Here is a 25223-nt window from a genome sequence, read left to right on the forward strand (position 1 = left end):
AAACCATTGCTTAAAAACAGAGCTAAAATTTAAATTTTATTTCTGTAAAAGTCATTGCAGACCAGTGCTTGCTGTGTCTAGAATCCTGTGATTGAAGTTGTGGGGTTGGTTTTGGATTTTTTTTTTCTTTTTTAATGGAAATAGCAAAACCCATAAGGATTTCTCTGTGTTCTTAAGCCAACTGTGTCATCACAACGGGAACATTAATATAAATCCAATTTTATTATGTAAGAAGGAGGATTTTATTCACTGCTGAAAAAACAAAAAAAGCTACATGTGAAATAAAAGTTATTTCTCTCTTGGTGACTCAGTGCAGGTTCTGCTGCAGGCCAGGCTTTGTGCCCTCCCCTGAGGACTGACAGTGAGCTACAGCAGCATCATCTCAGGGGCAATTTTTCCACACAGCTCAATTTTCAACGGTTTGTGTCAAAACCATCTGAATGTTAAATTGTATGAGATGTTCAGATGTTTCTAAACTGCCCCAGCAAAATCATGGGGCTGTTTTCTTCCATGATTTCTGCTTCTTTTGGCACTCCCTTTGCATCCAAGTGCTTTATGTAGGAGGATCGGTGGTGCAGAACCGGCTATAGAATACTGACTGTGTCTGCCAGGGTACTGCTGGTAGTCACTGTCTTACACCAAATCTGTGAGACATAAGTGACTGAAAGTACCACTGCGCTCTACCTCCCTTAAAAAGTTTTCCATGAGCTCAGCAGTATTTTAAATGGTGAGAAATCTCATTCAATTAGTTACAAATTCCATAGATGAAATTGTAGGAGATGAGGAATACAGCAAAGCAGATTTGCAATGCATCTGTTAAAAACCTCTGTGGTGATTCAGTTGCATCTAATAAATATTTGATAGTTCCCAAATAATTTATGGCTCTGTCAGGGGTCATTTCACTTGTTTTAGATGAATAATTAAAAGGATAATTAGGAGGATGTACAATCTGAAGTGTTCATCTAATTGTTCCTTTTACAGTATTTCTTACACTGCTGGGCTGTATGACACGTTCCCATCACCTTCCCAGTTTAGCAGCATGCCCTTACCGCCAGGAGCGTCTCTCCTTTTTCTGTGACCCCTGGTATTCAGGACCGAAATAACCAACCATCACCTTACAGGGCTTTGGGAGCCACTGCTTTAATCCCAGGATTTCTGTAGAGTGCAAGGAGTCAACCCCCAAAGCCACTAATTTAAAATACTATATAATTGAGATTACAAACCCAAACAAAGTGGTGTGCAGCCACCAGGACCACAATTGTGTGATGTCATTTTCAGGTTCAGGGCTGGTGTTGGATGCCCATCACCCCTGTGAGAGCAAGAATAAACCTGGACTCAATGCAGCTCTTCCCCTGCCCTAGCAGAGTGGCTCTGATGGTCAGAACCAGCCAGAGTGATGCACATCACATAGGAAAGATACTTAACAAAAACACATTTCTGGTAGAAATTTTAAGTTTCTCTAAGCAGAAGGTGATTTTAGAAGTTCTTGGTATGAACACAATTAATGCAAGTACAACTGTGAAATGCGTGTATATCCTCCAAGTGATCTCTAGCACGTAATACTATGGCCAGCTACTCTAGTGATGAAATTAAACCCACATTAATGCCTTTGCCAATGTAATTGTGCACAAAAGCATTTCTGGTCAAGACAGAGAATTAAAAAGTCCATTTACATTTTCTAAATGAAACACTGTTTTCTGTACATGGTCTGCCCTTTACCTGATATGGGGGGGGACACAAAAAAGAGCAGAACAAATCTAAATAGAATTACCTCTCGGAGCCTAAAAATAACTCATTGTTCTATCATAAAAAAAATTACTAGGTCCTACAGCAATAACAGTAACCCAAGCAACATATTTCCTGCCAGTTAATGAGCATTAAGGTTAAGGGCCTTTGGCTTTCCCAGGGACCCCTGTCTCTTTAAACCGGTCATTAATTGCTGAGAAATGCCCTCTACATCCATCACCATTTCTTAAACAGTTATTTAGTTTACTGTCTCTGTAAGTCTGCAATATGAAGGTCTTGTGTGGCCATCTGCTCCAAGACTCCGCTGCCAAAATGCATCACGATTTATGGCACAGCCGACCTCTATCTTCTACCCACAAGCCAAAACATCCTACTTGGTTTGCTGCTCTACCACTTACCACCTTAAAAATTAATGCCAGGCAAGTTTCTTCAAAAGGTCAGAAACCAAGAAAAGGAATGGGACTTGATAAAACAAGGGAGGAGTCAGGAGCTCAGCAGGAGAAATCAGGGCTGACAGCAAGGCAAAAAGAGTCTTCACATTACCAGTAAAAGGCCGTAAGTTACCAAGAAAAGTGACAGTTACTGTTGCTCTGAGAAGCAATAACTTGTCAGCAAAAATCCATACCCCAATGGCTGAGGAAATCAAATATAGTAGCAGTGCTAAAATCACCCAGCTGAGAAGACTGAAGGTTCAGCTTTCATTGCCAACTGTGCCAAGACCAGAAAATCTGCTGGCACTTCTCAGTTCAACAGAACAAGGTTCTGGTAATAGTGTGGCCAGCAGGACCTAGGCAGTGACCGTCCCCTTGTACTCGGCACAGGGTTCAGTTTTGGGCCCTTCACTACACGGACATTGAGAGGCTGGAGTGTGTCCAGAGAAGAGAATGGGAGCTAGGGAAAGGTCTGGAGCACAAATTTGATGAGGAACCACTGAGGGAGCTGGAGGGGGCTCAGCCTGTGCAAAAGGAGGCTCAGGGGGGACCTGCTTGCTCTCTACAATTCCCTGAAAGGAGGTTGTAGCTAGGTGGAGGTCAGTCTCTTCTCCTAGGTAACAAGTGACAGGACAAAAAGAAATGGCCTCCAGTGTTGCCAGGGGAGGTTTAGATTGAATATTAGAAAGAATTTCAAAAGGGTTGCCAATCAGTGGAAGAGGCTGCCCAGGGAAGTGGTGGAGTCATCATCCCTGTAGGTATTTAAGAGATGTGTAGATGTGGCACATGGGGACATAGTTTAGTGGTGGCCTTGGCAGTGCTGGGTTAATGGCTGGAATCGATGTTCTTAAAGGTCTTTTACAACCTAAATGATTCTATGATTCTAACATGGTTTCCTATTATATATGCAGCAATGTTACTCTTACATGTATGGGACAGCATTAACATCCATCCTCCTTAGAAGATTAGCACCATAACTTTTTCATGGTCTAATTATGTTTATTACTGATTACCACAAACAGCCCCTCTGACCATAAAGGGCAGGGTGCAAAACACAAGTAGATTAATTAAGCACCAAATTTCCATAGCATTCAACCTTGCCTGAACCTCATGCTGCTACCAAGCACAACAAAGTCAGGATTTCAAAGCAAACAGGAGCACTTCTCAATGAAGCTGGGAAAAAAACCCCAGTAATGCAGCAAAACCTCCAGCTATGCTTGGTGGTGGTTTATGTTAACTGGATTTGCTTTGCAGTGAAAGAAAACAGGCTCACAGTCTGCCACTCCATTTAATCTGAGGGGCAATAGCTCCTGCTAAGATCCTGAACTGCTGGAGCTGGATCTGAGGCGCTTGCTGGACTCCAGGCCATGGCTCAGATCTGAAGTGCCCTGAGCTGATGGGTGTATCTGAGGTCACACTGTGTGCACAGCTGTTCCACCAACTCCAGAGCAGGTACATGCCCTGGGTGCTGCTAACAGACCTCTTAACAGGGGACATGGAACAGAGAGCACTATAGAGATGCATGTCAGATGTTAATAAAGATAAAAATATACTTCAAATAAATAAAATTGAATTAATTAGTGGTTTAATCCAATTCCCTAAAAATACTTGACCTTGTCAAATGAAGAGAGTGGCCTTATAATTTCTGCTTTTTACGTTTTTAGAATTAAAGAGTAATCAAATGCACGTGGCTTTGCATATAAATCAACCTTGACCTTTCGTTGAACTGTTTTGGTAAAAATAAGCAGTACTCGTGCCTGCTCTTTTTTCTCTAAAAGCCAGAACAGACAGAGCAGAAAAGGATTCAGTTCAGTGAAGAACACTGTGCTATAATCATATCAGAAACACATTAATAAGCCCCCACTACTCTGAGCAGTTATTGCTCTTTCTTCTCTAAAATCTTCCAATTTCTAAGACTTCCCCTTTCCTTCCCCCTGAGCCCTGCATCTCAGCATTCTTTTGGATTAGGTGTTACAGCCTCCCAAAGCTGATAATTCAAGGTTACACCTTGAAACTCTTACACTGCCTTTTATTCTGAGGAATAACTGACTACTGAGAGAATTAGTTTAGACTGAGAACAAAAAAAAAACCACCACCAAAAAAAAAGAGCAGCCCTTAAAAAGAAGCCCCTTAAACTCAATCTGCAGAACTAGCTCTGCACAGAATGCAGAGGCAGAGGCAGCTGGCTCCTACTGAAAAATTACATTTAAAAAAAACGCCACAAAACCCAAGCAACAGAACAATGAAAAAGGAGGAGGGTGAAACATGGCTTGAATTTTTAATTGACTGACGGCAGGCTATGGAGACAAGCAGAAGAGAACATACCTGTTTTTCCTGTGTTTTTCATCCAAGTCTTGTTTGAAGATTCATTGTCAAAACCATCCAGCTGCAGCTCTTGATACTCATCTCCAACATGGGCCAGGTGGTCTGTGATGTCTATGGGAGACTGGTGAGAACCCCCACACTTCTCGCTGGAAGTCACCCAATGCTCAGGACCATAGGTACCTGTTAAAAAACACCAATGTCAAGATCCCAGTGGCTCAACAGCGTTGGATAAAGTGTGAGGCTAAAGCACTTAAGCTCCCCAGGTAACTCCACCACAGTTACAATTCCCACATTTGAAAGAGGTTAAGACTTGTAAACTTATGAGGAGAATGAAATCCTTTGGCTTTGTGCCGTGTTCCAACTTTGCCTCTAGCAGTAATGAACAATGGCCTTTTTAAAAAACTACTATTCTATAAAATTCTCTGCAGTTCCCAAGCTCCTCTTATGCATATGTTATCAATTACCATGTTGCTACAGGAACTTCCCTAAAGCTCCAGCCTTAATGTATTACTGTATAGTTTATCTTTTCACTATGGACAAGTTATATTAACAGCCACACATTAACTTGTGTTCTTGCAATACTACGCTTAGATAATATGATCGTTATTAATGAACTCATTTCTTTCGGAGCTTTGAAGCCAGAAAAGATTAAAAGAAAGAATTAAACTAAACGTATGTTAGTAAATTTGAAGAAGACAACAATGGAAAAAAAATTACTCTGGAAGAAGTAAACAGCACAATGACCTGTCAGGAATACACTGTAAATTTATTTTGTTGCTATTCTTACATGAGTTTTCTGGTTTTGGTGAACAATTAAAATAATGTGGAAAAATAAAAGGTCTGAGACAAAGACCTTGTCATCCACACCACATATCAGCCCTAGATGCACTAGAACACCAGGGACCCTCAGCACCACACTTAGAAAGATCAAAAATGAATTTCAAATTTTTCTTATGACCTCCCTCTCCAACTCTTAAGTTCTACTAACAGAGACTGAGTTCTTCCTATGAGTGCAAACAGTGGTTTAAGATCCTGAAATAACAGCACAGATTTATTGTAAAGCACTTGTTGCCCGCCGTTCCTGAAGTGCTTTACAGCAGAAATCAGCTACATTATTCTCATGTAAAGACAGGGAAATTGACAGCTGAGAAGGGAAGCAATTTGCCCAGGTTCAACTACCAAAACCAAGTTACAACCCAGAGTTGAACTCTGCTCTCCTGAGAGCCCTGATGTCACACCTCTGAACTACACAGTCAGTAGTAGGTCTATTCAGCAGGAAGACAGCAGGAAATGATGCACCAATGTGCATTTATTACCCTTGCATCTGAGAAGCATATATATCTTCTATTAGTGCCATCCAAACCCAGCAGTTGGGAAGGCCAATTTCTTTGGCCCCTGGGTTTTAATCTGTCTAGTTGCAAAATGCATTCATGCTCTCTTCTCATGAGCTGATGCAGGACACTTAATCAATAGCAAGATTTAGCTATACTGATCACACACAAATGCTGTCTGGTACTGAAATAAGAAAATTTTACTTTCAAGTACAATTAGGCAAAATTGCAATATCCTCTAAAAATCATTTACATCATCTGCCCAGGTTAAAAATCAGCTTTGTTTATCTCAGGGTTCAATTTATATTGTCAGCAAGAGCTGCTTTCAGTTATTTCCCAATGTACCACAACCAAGGAGAACAGAACTATTAAAACCCCATACACAGGGAAACCAAATGTCTTCCACTCAAACACAGCTATTTTTCTCCAATCAGGATGCTCTTAGTAATTGTTTTGTAGTGAGTTAATTGGAAATTCATATTTACTTTACATATAACCTTGCATCTACCCCAAGAAATTTGGGAATTTGCTTTAAATATTTAGCACTCCACATTATCAAACCTGCAAGCTCTTGTTTTTTGTCTTTATTATAAACAAGGGGTGAGCTTTTCAAAAGCACTCTGCCCACAGAGGCTATCACAGTGGTTTCAGCTGTGCATTCAAAAGGAGCTGTGCACTCCAATTTTTTTTGTTTTTTAAGTATTCTGCTGCCAATGAGGAATTTTTCCTTTTTTAAAAAGTAGGCAGATTTATTTTAACAGAGACTGTAGAGTTTCTTCCATGCATCTTGTCTTATTTATTTATTTATTTATGTATAGCCAGCTCTCAACCTGTTTGCAGTGAAAACTGCCTTGTCAAAATGAATAAAATAAGCCATAAGGGTAAACAAACCAACCTCCATGTTGAATTAAAACCTCAAGTGACTTAGGTCCCTGAACTGACTCTTGTTGAAATGTAGCTTTACACAGACCTTTGAAGGCTTTGTTTATTTTTTAAAAAAAAGTCTGCTTTTTTTCCCTTAAATTAATTTAACTTGCTTGAATTAATTTAATAACAATAACTCTCTTTCTATAAACACAGTAGCTTCACTTGCTTGTAAATCTATAATCTAACAAAATAAAGCCTGGCAGTATCTGCTTTCTTCATGTGAGAGTGTAAGTTTCCATGCATAAAATGTTTCCATACTCATGCTGAATTATTAAAGAAAAAAAAATCTAATGCAATGAAACTCTCTCAGCAATTCAAAACCTCAACTTAGTGCTGGTGTTGTGACTCCAAGTCCTGACATCACAAATTACAGTCATAAGGCTTAAGCTTTGATTTAGAGGTTCAAGACCTGCTAGTTAAAAACAGCCCAGGATTTTATAAACCGTTGGCTTGCCATTCATTTCTTTCACAAGGTTTTGATATGTAAATGACTACATGCAATATGACCTACGCCATTATGGCAGCAGCTCTAGACAGATACAGAGGCCATGACCCCAACATCTCCATTCCCAGCAGCGCAGATTTGGGGCTGCCTCAGCTTTAACAATGAGCATGGAAAGGAGAAGGTGGGCCAGGAAGGGGAGACGAAAACTTTTGAGTTTGAAACCAAACTAAATAAATTATATCCCCTACCCAGGGAAAAAAAAAAAGGCTCAACAAACTATAAAATGTAATCAAGAATAGTGCAGTGGGATTCACTGATTCAGCCATCAGAAGGGTTCAGGCCCAACTGCCTGTTTTTCCATGGACATTCAAGTGCAGTTTTAATTGAAACTGATCTTCCACTACAGATTTCAAATTAATTCTTCTTCCAAGTGTCTTATGCTCCAGACATCCTTGCTTTGCAAAAAAACCCTATATCATTAGAGGAGGAAATAGAACACTTTTTCCAAGCTTGCAGATATTGATTACCTATTCCTTCCATAAAAGCGCAATTGCCATTCTGCACTGTATAAATCTCTTCAGCGTTAGACACTTTATAAAGTACTGAGAATTATATCATTAATCATTTGCAGTTACACCTGTCTTACTTTATTGAATTCTTTGTTTTTTAGAACTTTAAATAAATGCTTTTAAATAAAAACATGACACTAAATAAAGACTCTGTTTCCCTTAAACCTAGTTAAAAAAAGAAATCCTGTAATTCTGTGTGTGACATTTACCCATCTGAAACAGAGGAACTTACTGCTATTTGTATTTCATTTTTTCCAACAGTAAGCATGGTGGCTTTAATCAAATAAAATTTCGAATGAATTTGAGTTGGCCTTTTAAGGCTGATAAATAATTCGGTTTTCAGAAACCAAGTTAAGAGCCCACAACTGTGTTAATAAATAATACACATGTCCACTGAGATGGTGGGACAATATGCAGGCAAAGGTAAACATCAGACATCCCAACATGGAGCTGGAATATTTGATGCAGGGGCAACACAGAAAGAATGATAACTGATAAGGTTTGGCATCTTCAGGAATTGAAACCAGTGTCCTGCCCCCAGGAAACCATGGGCTTGGGTCCAATAGCTGAAGGCCCACACTGGGGCAGGAGGACTGGATTCACCCCAGATCAGCCAAATGCATGGCAGCAAGAGCAGGGGGTGCTTGGGTTGCAGCCACGTCTCTGTGGACTTGACCTTTTCTCTGTTGAAATCAGGGACAAAAGGGCCACTGGCTCCCAAGGCTGAAAGGAGAGCTGGGGTCAGGGAGCTCAGCAACACATGGGGTCTCACACACATTTTAACCCACACTTCAGGCCAGAGATGTTATCATCCATCCTTGTCTGAAATTACCTGATGCTTCCTAGATTCTTTTCTCATGCAAAATCATTCTGTCAATGACTGCAGTAACTTTAATAGTTTTTTAATACTCTGTCTGCTCCTGATACATAACCCAAGATTACTTTTTTCTTCTTTTTACTGTACAAAGCAATGAGCAGTCTTCATTAATGAAAAACATTAATGTATTCTGCCAAAACCTAATTAAAGCTTTTATAAAAACTTCCACTTAAAAAAAAAAGTTCAAATATATTTGTTTTTCTCCCACAGTCTTTTGCTTAAAACATCTGTTATTAAAAACACTGGCATTTCCTTGATTTTACGTAACTTTTTAATTAATGGATGAGCTACTCTGATATAAACTGGTGTGTAACACATATACCTTTACACAGATATAGTTTAACAGACATAAGCAATTTTTGAGTAAAGTGATTTTCACCATTCGTAAGTTGGGAAAGAGGTAGACATATCAACTTTTTTTTTTTTTTTTTTTTTTGTAAACATTTTTAAAAAGATGTGACTTTAAATCTCAGGCCTGACATGGAAAGAACTAGTTTAGGGGTTTAAATTTTGCAGGTTTTTTATTATTTGTTGTTCTTGATTCTTTTTTTAACAGAATTACCTCAGACAAATCTTTGTCTGTACTCAATGTCTCTTGACTTTTCATTTTTGAATGAAAATGGTAATCATGATTGCAAAGCAATCAAATCCCCTCATTTCTGCAATTAGCTTGGTCACTTCATGGAGACATCCTATCCCATCATCTTAATATGGGAGAAAATTCCATATTTCTCTTAGGGCAAAATCCAACCAGTTAATAGGGACTGATGGAATGAATTAACATTTCCTCTACAAATAAAAACAGAGGTCCCAGCCTTTGCTTGCACAGCTCTGGAGGGGCAGCCTACAGACTTCGAGGACCACAGCAGATAAGAACCTCTGCAAATTTTACAGGCTCTGGATAAATGGAGATATTTCCCTTTCCATGGATCGGCAGCTGCGACCTGCCCAACCATTCCAGCATTTAGCTGAGCACCTCTACAGTCTGAATCTCTGCCTCTAAGTCTCTGTCCTACTTGAACTGCTCCATCATGAGCCAGATCTCAAGAAACACTGAAATGTCACCACCAGTAAATAAAACCAGTTCCTTTCTTCCGCACAGAGAAAGAACAAGGAAGAGGTGCCCTTGCTCAGCTACAAAGTAATGAACTTCAGTATCAGGCTGGATTTTCAAACAGGAAAAAATTGTTTTAAACAAACAAATATCAGTGAAATTCACTACAGAAGTGAAAGCATCCTTCAGAAATCTCAATCCTGGGGCTCCTCTCGGTTATCTGGGACCAAAAAACCTGAAGCCGTTACTTGATGCCGTAAGATTTCATCATCACTGCCATTTAAAAGGAGCTGTATCAGTAAGTCCAGGAAGGCCCTGGAGAAGGTGCTTATGCCAGGTAAGTAGTGACAGGAGGCAAGGCACACACTGCAGATCCAGACTGGCTGAAAAATCAGCCTCTTTTTACCTTCTCCTCTCACCTCCAATCCCCTCCTGGGAAGCAGAAGTGAAATCTCTAGGATGAAACCTAAAGACTGCATTTAGATACAAGGCTGAAAGTAATTATCTGAATGACATATCCCTTGCTGATTGATTTAGCATGAGGCTGCAGAGGTAAAGGTATAAAAATCCCTGAAAGCCTTGATAAAAATCAGTAGCATCTTTCAGGGGTCTTCCCATTGCAAAGAAAGCAACCAGGTTGTTAAATCATTATATTAGGGGGAAAAGTTGCTGAAATTATACTGTCTTGCTCTAAAATGATGGCATACCAAAATCAAAGCGATGGAGACGGAGAGCCTGTAGTTAAGAGTTCACAGTGCTGCTTTGAACAAAGATTTCCTGCCCTGGGGAAAAAGGGCTTTTCATTTTATTATTCTCTATCATTACTCTGTTTAACATGAGACACTCGTGCTTGCAGAAAATTCCAATTACTGCTTGAAAAATGAGACCGAATACCAAGAGCAGGATCCTGAAGAGCTTGCTGAGACCCAAACAGGTCTAAGCATTACCCAACCTGCAAGCTCAACACAGGGAGGGTGTGCAAGGCATGGGAGAGGCATAAACACCCTGGGACAGTGTTCTGAGAAGTCAAAAAATCTGAAAGAAACTTTCCCCAAGAACAACCTCTGATAAGGCATATCTTAACTTGTTGGAACAAACAGAATACAGGAAGATGGAACAAAAAGCAGTTGGATTTAGATAACCTTTGAGCCACCACCAGGAGCAGCACAGAAGCACTGATGCCTCTACAGCTACAGCTACAGCACTGCCCAGCCATGGGGCTGTGGAAGGAAAGCGGATCTTCAAAACTGCTTGTGTCAGTGATACTGTCACACTGCCAAAAAGTGGCAGATGCAAAGAAAGGCTTTAAATCTAAATATAAACTATCTTATAATGTCTGCAGCTTTTAAACTGAAAGACAGAGTGACGTGCATGTTCTCCTTAAACTTTCATATCCACAGATGCTACAGTTATTGCTGGATTCTTTAATTAAACTTCCTAACCTTCAATTACCTTTGGTGAAATTTTTAATGTATCTTTTCAACCTTTGTATTCCTTAGTGAACTATTCTCTATTACACAGTCACAAACACGGTGTTTTTTTAATATATATCCCCCCCCCCCCCCCCCCATATACAGACTTTCTGCATACCAGTTTTGTTCCTCAAAAAACTATGAAGCTGCCATGAATCTTGTATGAAGCTCACACTGTACCTATCAACCTGCCAGTGGCAAAAACGTATGATAAATATCCAACACTAGGTAACACCAGGACCTTAAGACTAATGTTGCAGGCAGCTCACAAAAAAGTGGAATAAGTGTAATTACTAAAACAAGCTTTTTCCATAAACATTTTGAGTTTTAGCATTTGTGAGCTGAATAATTTACCACCACACAAAAGTGAAAATGGTACTAAGTTTAGCTGTGCTGGCAAAATAGTTTGGGGCTTTTTCAGGGGTGTCTCACACAATAAACTCTAGACAGACTTGCCTAATGACCTGTTGAATTTTATAACTAAAATTTCAAAATTATTTATACTGAGCACAGAGCACAACAATATCAATGAAATCATTATGCAGAACTCACTGAGTGGGAGGATAAATTGTGGTATTGCAAGTGCCTGCTGGTGGCAAGTGACTTGAGACAATGTATATCTACATCCTCTGTTTTTTATAATTTTCAACATTTTTAATAAATGTACCTGACATCTCACACCATTCATTTCATAACTGTCAGAGGCCTTTTAAAAACTGCTCACCCTGAGCTGCATATAATAAATGAGGTGATAACTTACAATATAAGGAAAAAACAGGAGATTAATTTATATGAAGGCATCGTAAATTACATTTCTTCTATTCCTACACTAGTTCAGTAAAGCCCCATGAAGACTAGAGATAGACGTAAAAATAGATTTTTTCCTAAATGTAATTTTAAAAAGCATAAATCCCAATGGAAATTACAGATTGGAGATGTATTATGAATCAATGCAGCAGCTCAGTGAGAGTACTTTGTGTTGTTGGGAGGAAGACATATATTTCAGTAATGGGTGCCTGGACAGGGAATGGGTGCCTTGAAGAGATCACATCCAGGACAAGTTTCTCTGGAGAAGGGTCTCCCTTTTCCACTATCCTTTTTTTCATTTACAGGGCAACAGCTGTATAATGATGGACCTTCACAGGAGGGATATTTATATTGATGTAGTGCTTCAATGCAGCAAAAGGAAGAGAGGCTCCATTCTTCCAAACCTCACTAGTAAGCAGCTGCTGCCTCAAAAAGCTTAAACTGAACAATGTAAGACAAACACAGTACAAAACATCTCAAACTTGAACAGATGCAGCCCCCTGGGCTAAGCTCCCCTTCTCTGTAACACCTTGCTTCATGCTTTCTTCTCCAAGGCCATCTTCCAGAGCTGGCACTAACACACCAGAAAGGTGATCAACCTTCCCATGAGAAAGAAAAGAAACGCCATTTCTTCCAGAGAGCAAAGATGAAAGAAGAAATGAGTCTGGTGTTTCATAGAATTAAACATATGAAAAAGCACAAGCTCATATAATGTTGATGTAAACTGTAGTTCCATCTGTGCTACTCCAAGGACAAAGCACAGCATGAACAAAGCTCTGAGAAAATAAATCTGAGCAAACAAGATGAAGAAACTGGGCAAGAAACTTTTTGTTGGATGCAGATGGAGGCTTTGGGGGCTTCATGAGATTTCATTAAAAGAAAAAGAAGGAAGAGGACCTGAATTTGGCTTGGTGCTAGTTACAGCCACCCTTGCCGAAACCCAAAACAGGCAAAAGCCAGAAGACAAGCAGCCAGCTTGCCACTCTGTGCCTGTGACCTTACCACCATACTACAGGTGAAATTTCCCACAGGATCTGGAGTTGAAACTGGGCAGCAGCTTGGGAGCATTAGCTGAGCTGAAACTGTGGGACAGACCTCAGGCTGCAGGAGTAGTGAGGCAAGAAGAAAACCTGCAGAAACAGACGTGATGGGCTCAGGAAACCTTTTGTGGTTTTTAAACCAGAGATCATGGGTTGTTTGAGGGCTTGAATGAGACCCTGCTGAAGCATCAATGTTCCTGTGCTGCTGAACCTGCCCAGGGGCTCAAACATGAACACTGAATGACAGTGACAGTAATAAGCCATGACATTTACGTCAGGAAATCTAAAATTCCCATCTTGCTTCTCTGTCTTCTTCCTACGACCAGGAGCTGCACGCTCCATTTCACTCCCTTTCTTTTTAAGTTCACCTGTCTTATCAGAGCAGCTGCAAGGATTGCTCAGAACTTGAAGAGAGCAACGGAAACAAAAAGCTGTGCAGGACTCAACTGTCCCACTACACACCCTGGCGCCTGCAAACACATTTAGAAAAAAACCAGTTCCAGTTATTTCTCAAAGCACCAGAGTTGAATCCTATTACTTCTCACACGTACTCTTAATAGGCTTGATCTCACCAAAGAAACTGCTAACGTAAATGATGCCTCACTGTAACTTAATTACCTCCAATTTGGGTGGGTACAGGAACAGAAAGTACCTTTTCTTGATTCCCATCTGTTCCTTGTAACTAACCAAAGAAGCCCTCCCCAGAGCTCTGTCTCTGAAAGCCAGAATGAAAAAAAAAAAGAAAATAGGAGGAAAGACAGGAAAAAATTGTATATTTTTATTGAATTTTTGCAGGATGCAAGTTAATAAAACACCCACAGAGAGCACAGAGCAATACAGAAAGGGAATAAAGGGAGGGAGGGCTGATATCAATAAAGCCTATCCAGAGGCACTGCTGAAAAGTACTCATCATTTCAAAAGAAACCTACTACAAAAATGATTCTCACTTGTTGCTTTTGCTCAGGTTTAACATTTACAAAAAACAGAAGTGTTCTAAGCAGAGGATGGATTTAAAAAATAAAGCCAGGAAGATAAAATTATCTGTTGTTGAAACATGTCACCCTCAGCTTTTCAAAACCCCTTGTTGATCCTAACCCGACCAGAGACAGCCACCAGATTGGGACCTTACAGTGTAATTACATCACAGAAAACACTGCAGTCCCCCAAATCACTCATCAAATCTTGACAAATACTGGCTTTACCATGGTATTTCCTTTTTAGGTGAAAATCAACTTTTGCCCAACTAAGTTCTTAATGGCATCTCTGTTCCAACAGTCTTCTCAATCCAGCTGTCCTTTTCACTAATATGCACCAGTAAAATAGCTCCCGGGAGAGTTTCTGGGAGATTGCCAGCTTCTATGTAATGACACATCGTGAACCCTGGCCTCAACTTCTATTAACATTCAGTCTATGTTTCTACCATTAATTTAAGAGGAATGAATAGGTCGACAATAAGCAGCCATAGTGTCCAGCCTGAGGTACTCCATCAGAAGGCACTGTTTCTGAGGCTAACAGAGAACATTTACAACCGGTTTTCTCATTTTTGTTCTATATCTGTCTTTTTCAGTATGTTACACTAAATGGCTTAAACTATTCCAAACCAGCTTTAGTTTTCCAAATAGGAAAGTCCAGAGTTAGGAAAAAACAAACAAACCCACCAAAAAATCCCTCAAAAAACTAAACAAAGCAAAAAAACCCAACAAACCAGTCGTGAAAAGGACCTAATGTTCCTAATGTGGATCTTATTCACTTGTACCCCTTCTCTCCAGATTAGTTTTAGGTAGTAACCAGTCAGTGCTGGAGGAGGGCACTGGCAGCAGCCCCTCTCCTGCCCCAGAGCCTTGCCCAGCCAGGACAGGCAGAGCCCCTTCCCTCCTGCCAGCACTTCCCTTTGGCAGTGAAATGCACACAAACACCTGAGCAGCTGCTGTGGGGGAAAACCAGCTGCTGCAGAGCGCTGGCAGCGAAGACCTGCTGTGATGGATGGAGTCGGAGTGAGTGCTGCAGGAGATTCACTCCCACAGTACCTGTGGTGCACATTCAAACACTGAGTTAAATAAAAAACCCCAAAAGATACCCTAGCTGGGATAAAAGTTCTTTCCTCCAGCACTGCATGAACCATTCATTTAGGGAAGGTCAACCCAGAGTGCAGCTTGCAGGCTTTAGGGTGCAGCTGTTCCCAGGATGAATTTTTCCCAGGGCAATGTAAGGGCATCACCTGTTCCTCCACCTCACTGCCTGCAGCTCCCACAGCTCCCGTTGCCTCCTATGGGAGCATCTTCCCTTGCTGCCACCAAGGATGCTTGGAAGCAAGGCAGGTGTTTCTACACCCCTCCCTGTCCAGTGTGGCGAAGGCAGCAGCCAGCTCTGAACACACCTCCCTGTGCTCTTTAGTCACAGCAGTGTTTGGGCAGCCCATGGTGACATATACCCTAAAATGGAATCTGGCATGTATCACTTAAGTGTGAAATCTGTAAGATATTGGTTTTATATGGTGTTTGCAGAGCACATTAGAAGACCATCATCATCATCATCATGTCTTTTCAAGACAGCCATGATTATTCAGGCTGTTACTTTATCTCACCGGCGCTTTTGAAAAACTATTCAATATTAGTAAACTCTCACTAAAAGCAATATTTTGGTTGAGGGACTAATCTTCCTATCAGTACAAAGCCATACCTGGGCTTATCTACATTACCAATTCCCTGCTGATTGAATGGATTCATTAACAACACAATCTCTGGTGACTGAAATGAAGTCTCATTCTTCGTATCACCGGTGCCTTGCTGTTTGCTTTTCCTTCACAGTATGCACACAAGTAATTAACTTACTATGCTCCGCTAGCTCCTGACACATTACTTGGCATAGAAAAATTCACCAGCAGGTAGTTAAGCATGCAAAATATTTTCAGTCAAATGAACTTCATAACAAAGCTCTACTCAGGGAAAATGCAGCTCTTTCCAATACAATGCTAACAGACAGCACACGGCCCATCCCAACAGGAGCTTCTTGAGAGGTAACAAAAAAATGTATAATTCTTACCACTTTTGCTCAACATGTAGGAAATTTCTTCAGGGGGAAAACTGGCAAGCAGTGGATGCTCACTGAAAGGACGAACTTGGAGATCAACCTGTGTGGCCCTTGTGGAAGCCTGATGTAACAAGGACAGACACGGGATTCACATGGTATAAAAGAAAATGGGAAAAAAACCCAAACAAAGCAAATAGGAGATTCATTTCAATGCAGCATAGCTGAGATTACAGGTGTCTGGAAGTATGGAAGAACAGCACATTTTGACTTTTACAGCAACTTTTTAAAAAAGGTTAACTGCTATTTAAAGCATGAATGCTTTTAAGTAATGGCAGGGAAAACTCCCTAAATAAAAAAATGAAATTTATTGTATGCCCCACCTAATGACTCCACTGAGGAACACAAAATACTTAAGCTATCTGAGTAATATCAAGAAGTAAAACTGGAGTAAAGTTACTGCTGTAACATACTGCTGCATGTTAAGGTACAAAGAGATGGTGACTTAGGATGGAAGCAGTGCAGGGATGCTGGGCTGACCCCAGTGCAGACTGGTGTCACTGATGTGACAAGATTGGCACTGAGTTTGATAACACCAGGACTTTCCCTCAAGAATATAAAGATATCACAACCTTGTGGGGCTCTCCTCTGATTTGAACATGCCCTAAACTATGATTTTAATCACCACAATATTTTTCTAGTACCAGAGGCTGGGAAGCATGGGATCCTCACACCACACTGCTGCAGTCCAGCCAGTGCTGTACAGAACAACATCACTTGCTCTATACTCTCCTGGTCCTTCCTTTAAGCCAATTGTAGCTGAAACTCCAGAATATATGCAAAAGTGCTTGACAAAAACCCAGAAACTTGGTTGGATAAAGACCCATTCACAGTATTTTTCATCTCAACTTTGACCTTTCATGAGAAGTTCTTGTTCAGAAATTCTATGACTGTATTGACCTAAAACACTGGAAATTGTGACCTTTAAGTTTCCTTCTACATAAGGAAAAAAATCCTTAAAAATCCTTCTGAAGTCCTGGAAAATGAAACTGTTCTTTTGCTCAGTTTTTTCCAGAAGACATTTGTTTCTTTCCCCTTCACATGCCACAAGGCATGTACCTTTGCCAAATTCAGACTGTTGTTTCGACTCACTCGGTCACAAAAGTTAGTTTCTCATGTTCCATCACAGCAATTTTTGCTTGTAACAAAAGAAATAGATCTGCGGAGGACAGAACTCACTGTGATTTGTGTATTATCATTTTCCTCTATTCCTGCACTGCTTTCAACTTGGCTCATTTAAATATAGCTCCTGTCATACCCATCATTTTCTGTTCACCTGTTATGCAAAACCACACACTCCATCAGAGCAGCCTTCACTGCATAGTTTGTACAGATTCTCTACTCCAGGCCCGAAATCCTTATTCATTTACAAACTAGATGTTCCTTGAACAGTATTTCCAGTTGCTTACCTGGCATATTAATGCACAGAATAGAAACCAGATTTTGTTTTTTCTGATTTTCATCAAAAATAAATTATCTCACTTAACCCCTGGCATCCTTGATAGTTACCTAGGTCTGTAAACAGTTCACTTGATCAAGGAAACCCTTGTTATATTTCCAAAAGGCTGTTGAAGCTTGCTTTGTTGAAGGAGAAGGAATGTCAGGTTTTGTTTGGTTTTCCACACAATATCAGTAAAAACTAACAGGTTTTTATGCCAGAAGAAACAGTTGGATAACACATACTGACATGACAAGCATGAGTCACTACACTTCATAAAGTCACCTCTCAGAGCCTTAAAAACAGTTTTCACTCTGTTCAGAAAGGTATTAAGTACTGAAGAACTCCTTGAGTAGTCTTTGTGTGTGGCTTTTTCATTATGTTTTTTAAAGGTTGTTCCCATGTTTAATTGCTCTCCAAGTTTCAATCTGCAGCTTACTTCTTATACCAGCTCACCAGGTGTCCAGCCCAGTCCTTATTTGCCCTCCAGCGGCAGAATGCAAGCAACCTTCAGGACACAGCATCTTCCCTTGATGGAGATGCAGACTTCTCAATTCAGACACTTGAAGAGAGTCTTGATCAGTAAAGGCAGTTGTGCTGAACAACTTTTCTCCTGAGGGAAGGTCACACACTGCCCAGAACTATCGTTCAGAGAAGCCAGCCAGGCTGGAGATTCTATTCAGAACACTGAATAGACCCAAACAGAGCCCTCCACTGCCTTAATCAGAGGATATTCCTTGGATTAGAGATGTATAAAGAAAGGAATCCTGTCTCTCCTAAATCACAGATATCCTCCAAAAGTCTAGAAATCTTCTTTCAGCTCTGATGGAATTTGTCAATGGGCTTGCAGCATCCAAAAAGCAATGGAGGGGGGAAACAGATCAACAGATCCAGCCTAAGTACCACACACAAATATTCAACAAAGTTTGGGGTTTTTTCCTTCAGGTCAACCCTTAATAGTTTCATCTACAAAAATCCAGATGCCAACTGGCTTACTGTGACGACAAGATCAATTCCTACTATGCTGAACAATGCACCGTTGCACTTGTCTGTATTCCTGTGGTATCTATGACCTTACACTGAATCCAGGAGGAGCCTTTTGAGGAGCAGACTGACTTCCTGGTTTTATTTTGCTCAAAGTAAAATACAAAATAGACTTCAATCCATGACTAGCATTTCTTTCTAGTACAAATGTATAGGAAAAAGTTAGGAGTATTCCAAGTATTTTAAGGCAATCGCAGAAGCAGTATTTGGGAACAAGGACCAAAAGATATAATTAAACCCAACCTTCCTAATTACAGAGCATGTCTTAAGAAATTTAATGACTTTATTAAGGCCATAATTGGTGGACTCAAGAGACTGAAGTCTTGGCTTCATGAGAATGACTTATGTCCAGCATTTTAAACTAGAAACTTTCCAGGCTCTGTGGTTTCAGAGGAAAATTTGGAAACACACACACAAATAAAAGGTCCATGAGCCAGAAGGTAAATGAGTACCTTAAAATTACTATCTCTTTTCAATCTCCCCTAATTTGTTTTGGTCGGTCTCATTCCCTTTGAGCAACTGATCCTGGCAGTACTCCAGAGTACCCGACTTTACTGACAAATACGAAAAAGAATCTAATGCCAGGGGAAATAATAAAAAAATCCAAACCCATCAATACCAGAAGCTGGGCTAAAACACATGGATTCTACTCAGGTGTCCAAGGGCCTAACACCCTTCAGTGCTTGGCTTGGAGCCACTTACATTGTCTTATAAGCAAAACAATGAAAATCCATGGATTGCTATTTATCTCAGAATGGGGGGGTGACACCTACACTCTAGATGACGCCTATATACTTCATAATATCTAGCAATAAAAAAGGTGGTGGGGTTTTTTCTTAAAACCAGATTTATTTGTATCTTTTCCAGGCTTTTTTTTAATGACTGCTTTTGAAGCACATACAGCAAGTGCTGTGTCTTCCTCAGTTGCAATGTCCTGTACAAGCCCCTGCTCTCAGAAACACAACCTGGTGCACACTTTTGGGAGGAGATTATTTTCTAAGGGATGGAAGCTGATGCAAATAGTAAAACTTTGTGAGAATGGTTGCATCAATGCTTTTATGTCTCCTTTTAACTATCAGTGACTGATACTAGCTGTCTTTTACTTCTGGTCTCACTGGTCTTCTCAGGTTTTCACAGTTGCAAAAAAGCAGGCAGGGCTTATTCTGAAGTAAATTCTGGATGTAACCACTTATAACTCCACTAACACAGAGAAGCTAGTAAATCAGTAGTAGAAGTTTATTAATTTAAGAGTTATTGAGACACATCTTATTGATCTTTACTCACAGCCTCCAGAGTTTACCTCACAGCTCCAGTTTATGCCTCGATTAAGTGGTTCAGAGAAGCCTAGCATTTTAAAGCATGCATATCATGTAGCATAATGCTCCTGGTATGATGACTTGCAAACTAAGCTGTGGATTTATTGCCCTAGAATAGACTTCTGTTTTACTCACCCCAGGCAGCCAGCACATAGACTCCTAAGCAAAGCCTGCAGCTTGGAGCTTGGATGTAAGATGCAAAGAGCTGACCCAGCCAACAGTGGTCTCGCACCCAGCTTTAGCTCACTCGTGTAGCCACACAATATCAGTTTACTAGAGATTAGTTTCCATTTTCAGCATTCAGATATTTTGGGGAATATTTCTTTTTATAGGCTCTGATTCAAAAAAGTACTTAAGCACATGCTTTACTTTAAATAGCTAAATAATCCAATGTCTTTTCAGCAAATGTTTAATTGTGTGAATAGTTCCAGTTCAAGGGCTCCTCATATCTTGGACACTGAGCACTCACTTGTGTGCTTTATCCATTGCACAGATATAATATCATTCATGGGCTTCACATTATGTATTTACTTAAGTGCTTTGCTAAACAAGGTCCTAAAGCAAACATGCCACAGACAGAGTTTATTTAATAATGCTTCTACAAATTCAGTTCTAAACTGTGAAGAATTTTTAAAAGGAAAACTAAGTAACCATAGGATTTACTTCAATTTCTCTCACATCTCTACCTTGATTTAGCCCTGACTACGATTGTGGAAACATGGTTCAACAATGCACTAGGATAAATTTTCTCAACCCATATGAAAGGATGTGTTTGCTTCTAAAATGAAAACAAACAAAGAAACAAACCAACCTAAAAAAAAATACTGTGTGTTAAAACTACCCCTGCAGGGGCTTTTCCTCTCAGCCCATATGTCACACAGAGCTATGGTCCTGCACAGGGGCTGCAGCCACACATTGGGAAGAAAATAGCATCACCTTGGATGGGGAAATTGCCTCTCTGTTTACAGCATTCCCAATCCTATTATGCATTTCATCTCCAAAAGATGATCTTTAATTATAAAAATATGACCAAAGTGTTCTAGCAGGTCTTTTAATGTGATTTTTCCCCCCAGTCAGCAATACTTGGAACAGACTTTCAAGTTCCTCTCCCATAACCACTGCTTTTTACATGGAAGCTGGTGAATTTTCCTCTCATTAGAAGACTCCAGCAGCTGTGACTTAAAGGAAAACAACAAATACTCTGAGACCAAGACCAAAACTCCCAGACCTGGCAGTGCTGCCTCACCCCTTTGGGCCATTTCTATTCCAAGCTGCTCCCCACTGAACCATACAGTGCAGGGCTCCTTTCTACTTTGGTAGCTACTGCTTCAGATGTCTCAAAATATGGTAGTTTAAATTATTAGAAAAAGGAATGCAAAAAATCTCCCAACCTACCAAAAGCCAGTTCTCAAAATTTATTAGATTAAAAGGCTAAGAATGAAATTCACGCTTTACAGGTATCTGCCCTCAGAGCAGGACATCTCCCTTGCCTGGCATTAAGTCATTATTTCAGATCGAAGTCCCAGCTCCAGCCCTACAGGTAAAGCAAGTTTATGTCCTGTAGTAGCCAGAGAAGACAAATTAAAGAGGGTAAAAAATGTAAAGAGAACCAGATGTACCTGAGAACTGAAAGAAACTAAAACTACCTTAAAAGGATAAAGCTCTTCTGACCAGTCGCTGTAAAACATGTAATGAATTTAGACACTTCTTTTTCAAAGGAAGAAAGCTATTTGATGAGATAAGTGTATTATTAAGATAGAGCATTATAACTACAGTGTAGAAAACTGCTCATTAGTTGGGGCTTAATTGCTCTTACAGTTGGTGAAGAAGCAGTAATTACTATACCCAAAAAAGATCTATATTTAGAGATTATTGACTTTTATGCATGGAACAAGAATACTACCTTGATATTAAACAAAAAATTTAGCCAGAATACATCCAGTGTCATCCCACTGGAACTGAACACCAATAGTGGTATAACTCTCTGTGAAACGAAAAAAGAAGTATTGATAATAGCGAGGAATGCAATTGTACGTTATTCTAAAACAGGGCTTCGATATTACAGTTATTTATTCACTGTGGTCTTACTGGTTGCCTGTTTTGTTTATAAAAATTTACCATGTACTATCTTCATAAAATAATTGCTATTCAATGTGCACAGTAAAGAGAAGACATTAGAGATCTGGCTGTGTGTTTTTCCATTCTAATCTGTATGACAATATATTAATTCAGTTTTTAACACAGGAGTCCTTACAGCTGAATGTCCTGAACTTTCTTTGCCAGGTTACACATGCAAACATTTACAGAGAAGCAGTATCTCTGCTCCTGTGGCTGCCCATCCGACACAGATCCTAAAGGGATTCCCAGTGCCTGTAGGAGTTCTAGGACATTTTGGTGACATTAGAGAGGATTACCAGAGACTGAAAAATTTTCAACCCTCATAAGCAGTCTGTACTTCTTCACAAGGATATTTAAAGAGTCTCTTAAAAGGTACCTTCTTAACTGATACACAAATAAAATCTGAATGAAAGCACTGAGCTAGGAAAGGCTTCACACTGAAATGCTCCCATTTCAGCTCTGCCACAGTTCAGGATGAAAGGGTCCATGTTCCCACACTAACAGGGTTTTTTTGCCAGATTCACATGACACAACACATCTTCAAGTGGTAAACAGCTGCATGCTTTGGAGTCTGCAAGGTACAAGACAGGGCCAAGTCAGTCCTCCCTTGCAGGCTTCCAAGGATGTGGGTAATCACTGCAGCCTCATCTCAGAGCCGAGAGCTTCCCTCACCAATGTCACAAGAACATAAAGCTTTAACAGAGTGCCCCAACGACTCCTGTCCCAAACAGCACCCAGGTTCACTAATGCTAAAAAACATAAAAGGAAAATTCCTTTGGATTTATCCTCAGCATCTGGGTGGGATCTGCAGCACCCACATAAAGTACAACCAATTTGGTGATACGTTTATCACCTCATTCTCTCATAAATCATAGCTATGAAACAAATAATGTCAGGACAGCCGAGGTTAGAAACAATAAAAGACTTTTGGGCCGGTTTTTATTTCATTTGACTGTATTTCAAGATAATGATACCTCTTTAACTATGGGAACATGCTCCATCTGTTCTCCAGAGCCTCTATGGGCTTGCAATTTCCTTACATGTGCAATTCCAGATGTTAATGGGGACCCTGGAAGGCCCCTAAGACCCAGGTTCCTTGTTCCGGCTCCCTCAACAGCACAGAGGAAGCCTACAACAGCAGTGAAGGCTGCATCCAGCCCCAAGCACCACACAAAAAGATTTAAATGAGATTTTAGTGGCACAGAGGGTCTTTTGCAAATCCTCACTTTGTGTGAGCAGGTGAGATTTGCAGCATTCTGGCATTCCAAGCCTAAGTGATCAGGGAGGGTCTTCTAAGTGCCAATGCATCAAGCCCAGATCTACAGCACTCTTGTTTTTCTGCAGCATCTGTAACCAGAATAGCCTCACAAGCATGGCCCAAGGTTCTGTCCCACATGGAAGTACATAAATATGTTTTTTGGAACTCTGAAACTCATGTGAACAAGATCTCTCTGAGCAGTTTTTGGGAGCTGACACCACACAAGTAGTTGGCTTTTCTGTTTTATAAAGCTCGCATATATTTTTATCAATTAAAAACAATTTTCAAGAAAAATGAAATGTTGGAGATTTCCCCTGTGATGATATATGAAAAGGCATAAATATATATACCTTAAATATCGTTAAAATATTTTTGATGTAGATTTTAAAATCCCTGCAATGAAAAAAACCCCAAACCTCTGATGTACAAAACTATGAATTTCAAATTCTGGAAGATCATTCTGTGACAATTACTAATCCCTTTCTATCACCCAGATAAACTTAAGGGAAGAATATTCCAAAGGAAGAGATAAATGTAAGGTAATGTGCTATTCTGCTTTTACAAACTAGGAAGCTTTCCTAGCTAGATTCAGCATCTACACTTGCACAGAAGTAAATTGCAGTCCAAACAGATTATATCACTTTCAACTTCATATTGCTTGCACTAATCACACTCAGTCCATTACGTTTATAGAATTTTTTTTTTTAACAGGATCACCATTAATAGCATAGCAGATCAAGTATTCCGAATTTAAGTAAAATCTGTTCATCATTATGGTCATTAGCTAATGGTTTTATCTACCTGTGGGACCATAGTAAACATTAAAATTCAATCTATTTAACATTTACTGCTCATAAAAAAAAAAAAAGCAGCATAATTTCCTTGCTACAATAACAAACTCTAAGGGTCACAAAACTCTTGAGAACCAGGTTTAAAAAAACAAACAAACAAAACCCACTACAGTTTGAAGACTAGTGAAGAACTGAAGAAAGGATGTAAACATACACAGGATCTCCTATATGGGCTGTGTGCCTAATCCTGCAGCTTCTAATTTTCCTGCTGCTGTAAAGGCCATAAGGCTGCAGGGTTTCAGTCTTTTTGAGCTGTACACTGCAAACACCTCCCCAGGTGGGTGTACAGCCCAGTAATTGCAGATTTAAACTGTTTGAAAATTGGTTTTCTTTTCTTAGATATCATTCATGCACTCCTTATGAAAACCCTTGGATACCCAAGGGTGCACAATCCCGAACCTGGGCAGGTAACTGAGGGTGTGCTCTGTGCATGTCCTGCACTGCAGGACAGACCCCAGCACACACAACTGTTCTGGGGACAGCCACCACCTCCGAAACAGCTGTGTGATAACCTTTGTTTTCCCAGCAATATATTTGCATCATTAATCAAGCTCTGGTAAGTGCATTCTTTTTACCTACATTGATTTTCTTTCAAAGCTCCCTTTGTCAGCTGATTTGCTAAGTGCTAGAGGACTGCACATCTTGCTGACTGGTGCTCCCCTGTGTATTCATTCTCCTCACAGGTTCCCCTGCAGAACTACCACAATTTCACTGATTATTTTTCAGTAGACACTTTGTTAGACTACTTATAAACATACTGACCTAATTGCTTTTAATTATTCCAGTGGAGTCTTGCTTTTACAGTGGCTATTTCCTCCCACACAAAAGGAGAAATACTACTGTGAGAAGCATTGAAAAATCCATAGCCTGGGCTTCTCTCTGAAGCCTAAATCAATCAGAAGTTTAATGCACACTGTAAATGTTTATGTGCACGTGTATATATTGTACATGTATGCATGCATTATATAGGCCTGTTTTACATCCATATATCACATAAGCCAAATGGGGCTAAGAAGACTGCAAACCTCATTTAATTCCCAGTTTTGCAGACAAAAGTGTTTTCTTAACGGCTCTGTGAAGGATCCAG

The 25223-nt window shown here is 40.1% G+C and overlaps 1 protein-coding gene across 2 annotated transcripts in view; it reads right to left on the reverse strand.

The window, feature by feature from the left end:
- Positions 1-25223, reverse strand: part of PTPRG (protein tyrosine phosphatase receptor type G) — a 402551-nt gene that overhangs the window by 183758 nt on the left and 193570 nt on the right. The window contains exons 2-3 of one of the 2 annotated variants that reach the window (XM_032121375.1): positions 16067-16175; positions 4503-4682 (exon numbers count right to left, since the gene is read on the reverse strand). In XM_032121375.1, coding sequence (XP_031977266.1) covers positions 4503-4682; positions 16067-16175 — 289 coding nt within the window. The remainder of the gene's footprint in view (positions 1-4502; positions 4683-16066; positions 16176-25223) is intronic. The other variant, XM_032121374.1, reaches the window with a different exon arrangement.

Source organism: Corvus moneduloides, chromosome 11, assembly GCF_009650955.1.
Source record: "Corvus moneduloides isolate bCorMon1 chromosome 11, bCorMon1.pri, whole genome shotgun sequence".
NCBI lineage: Eukaryota > Metazoa > Chordata > Aves > Passeriformes > Corvidae > Corvus > Corvus moneduloides.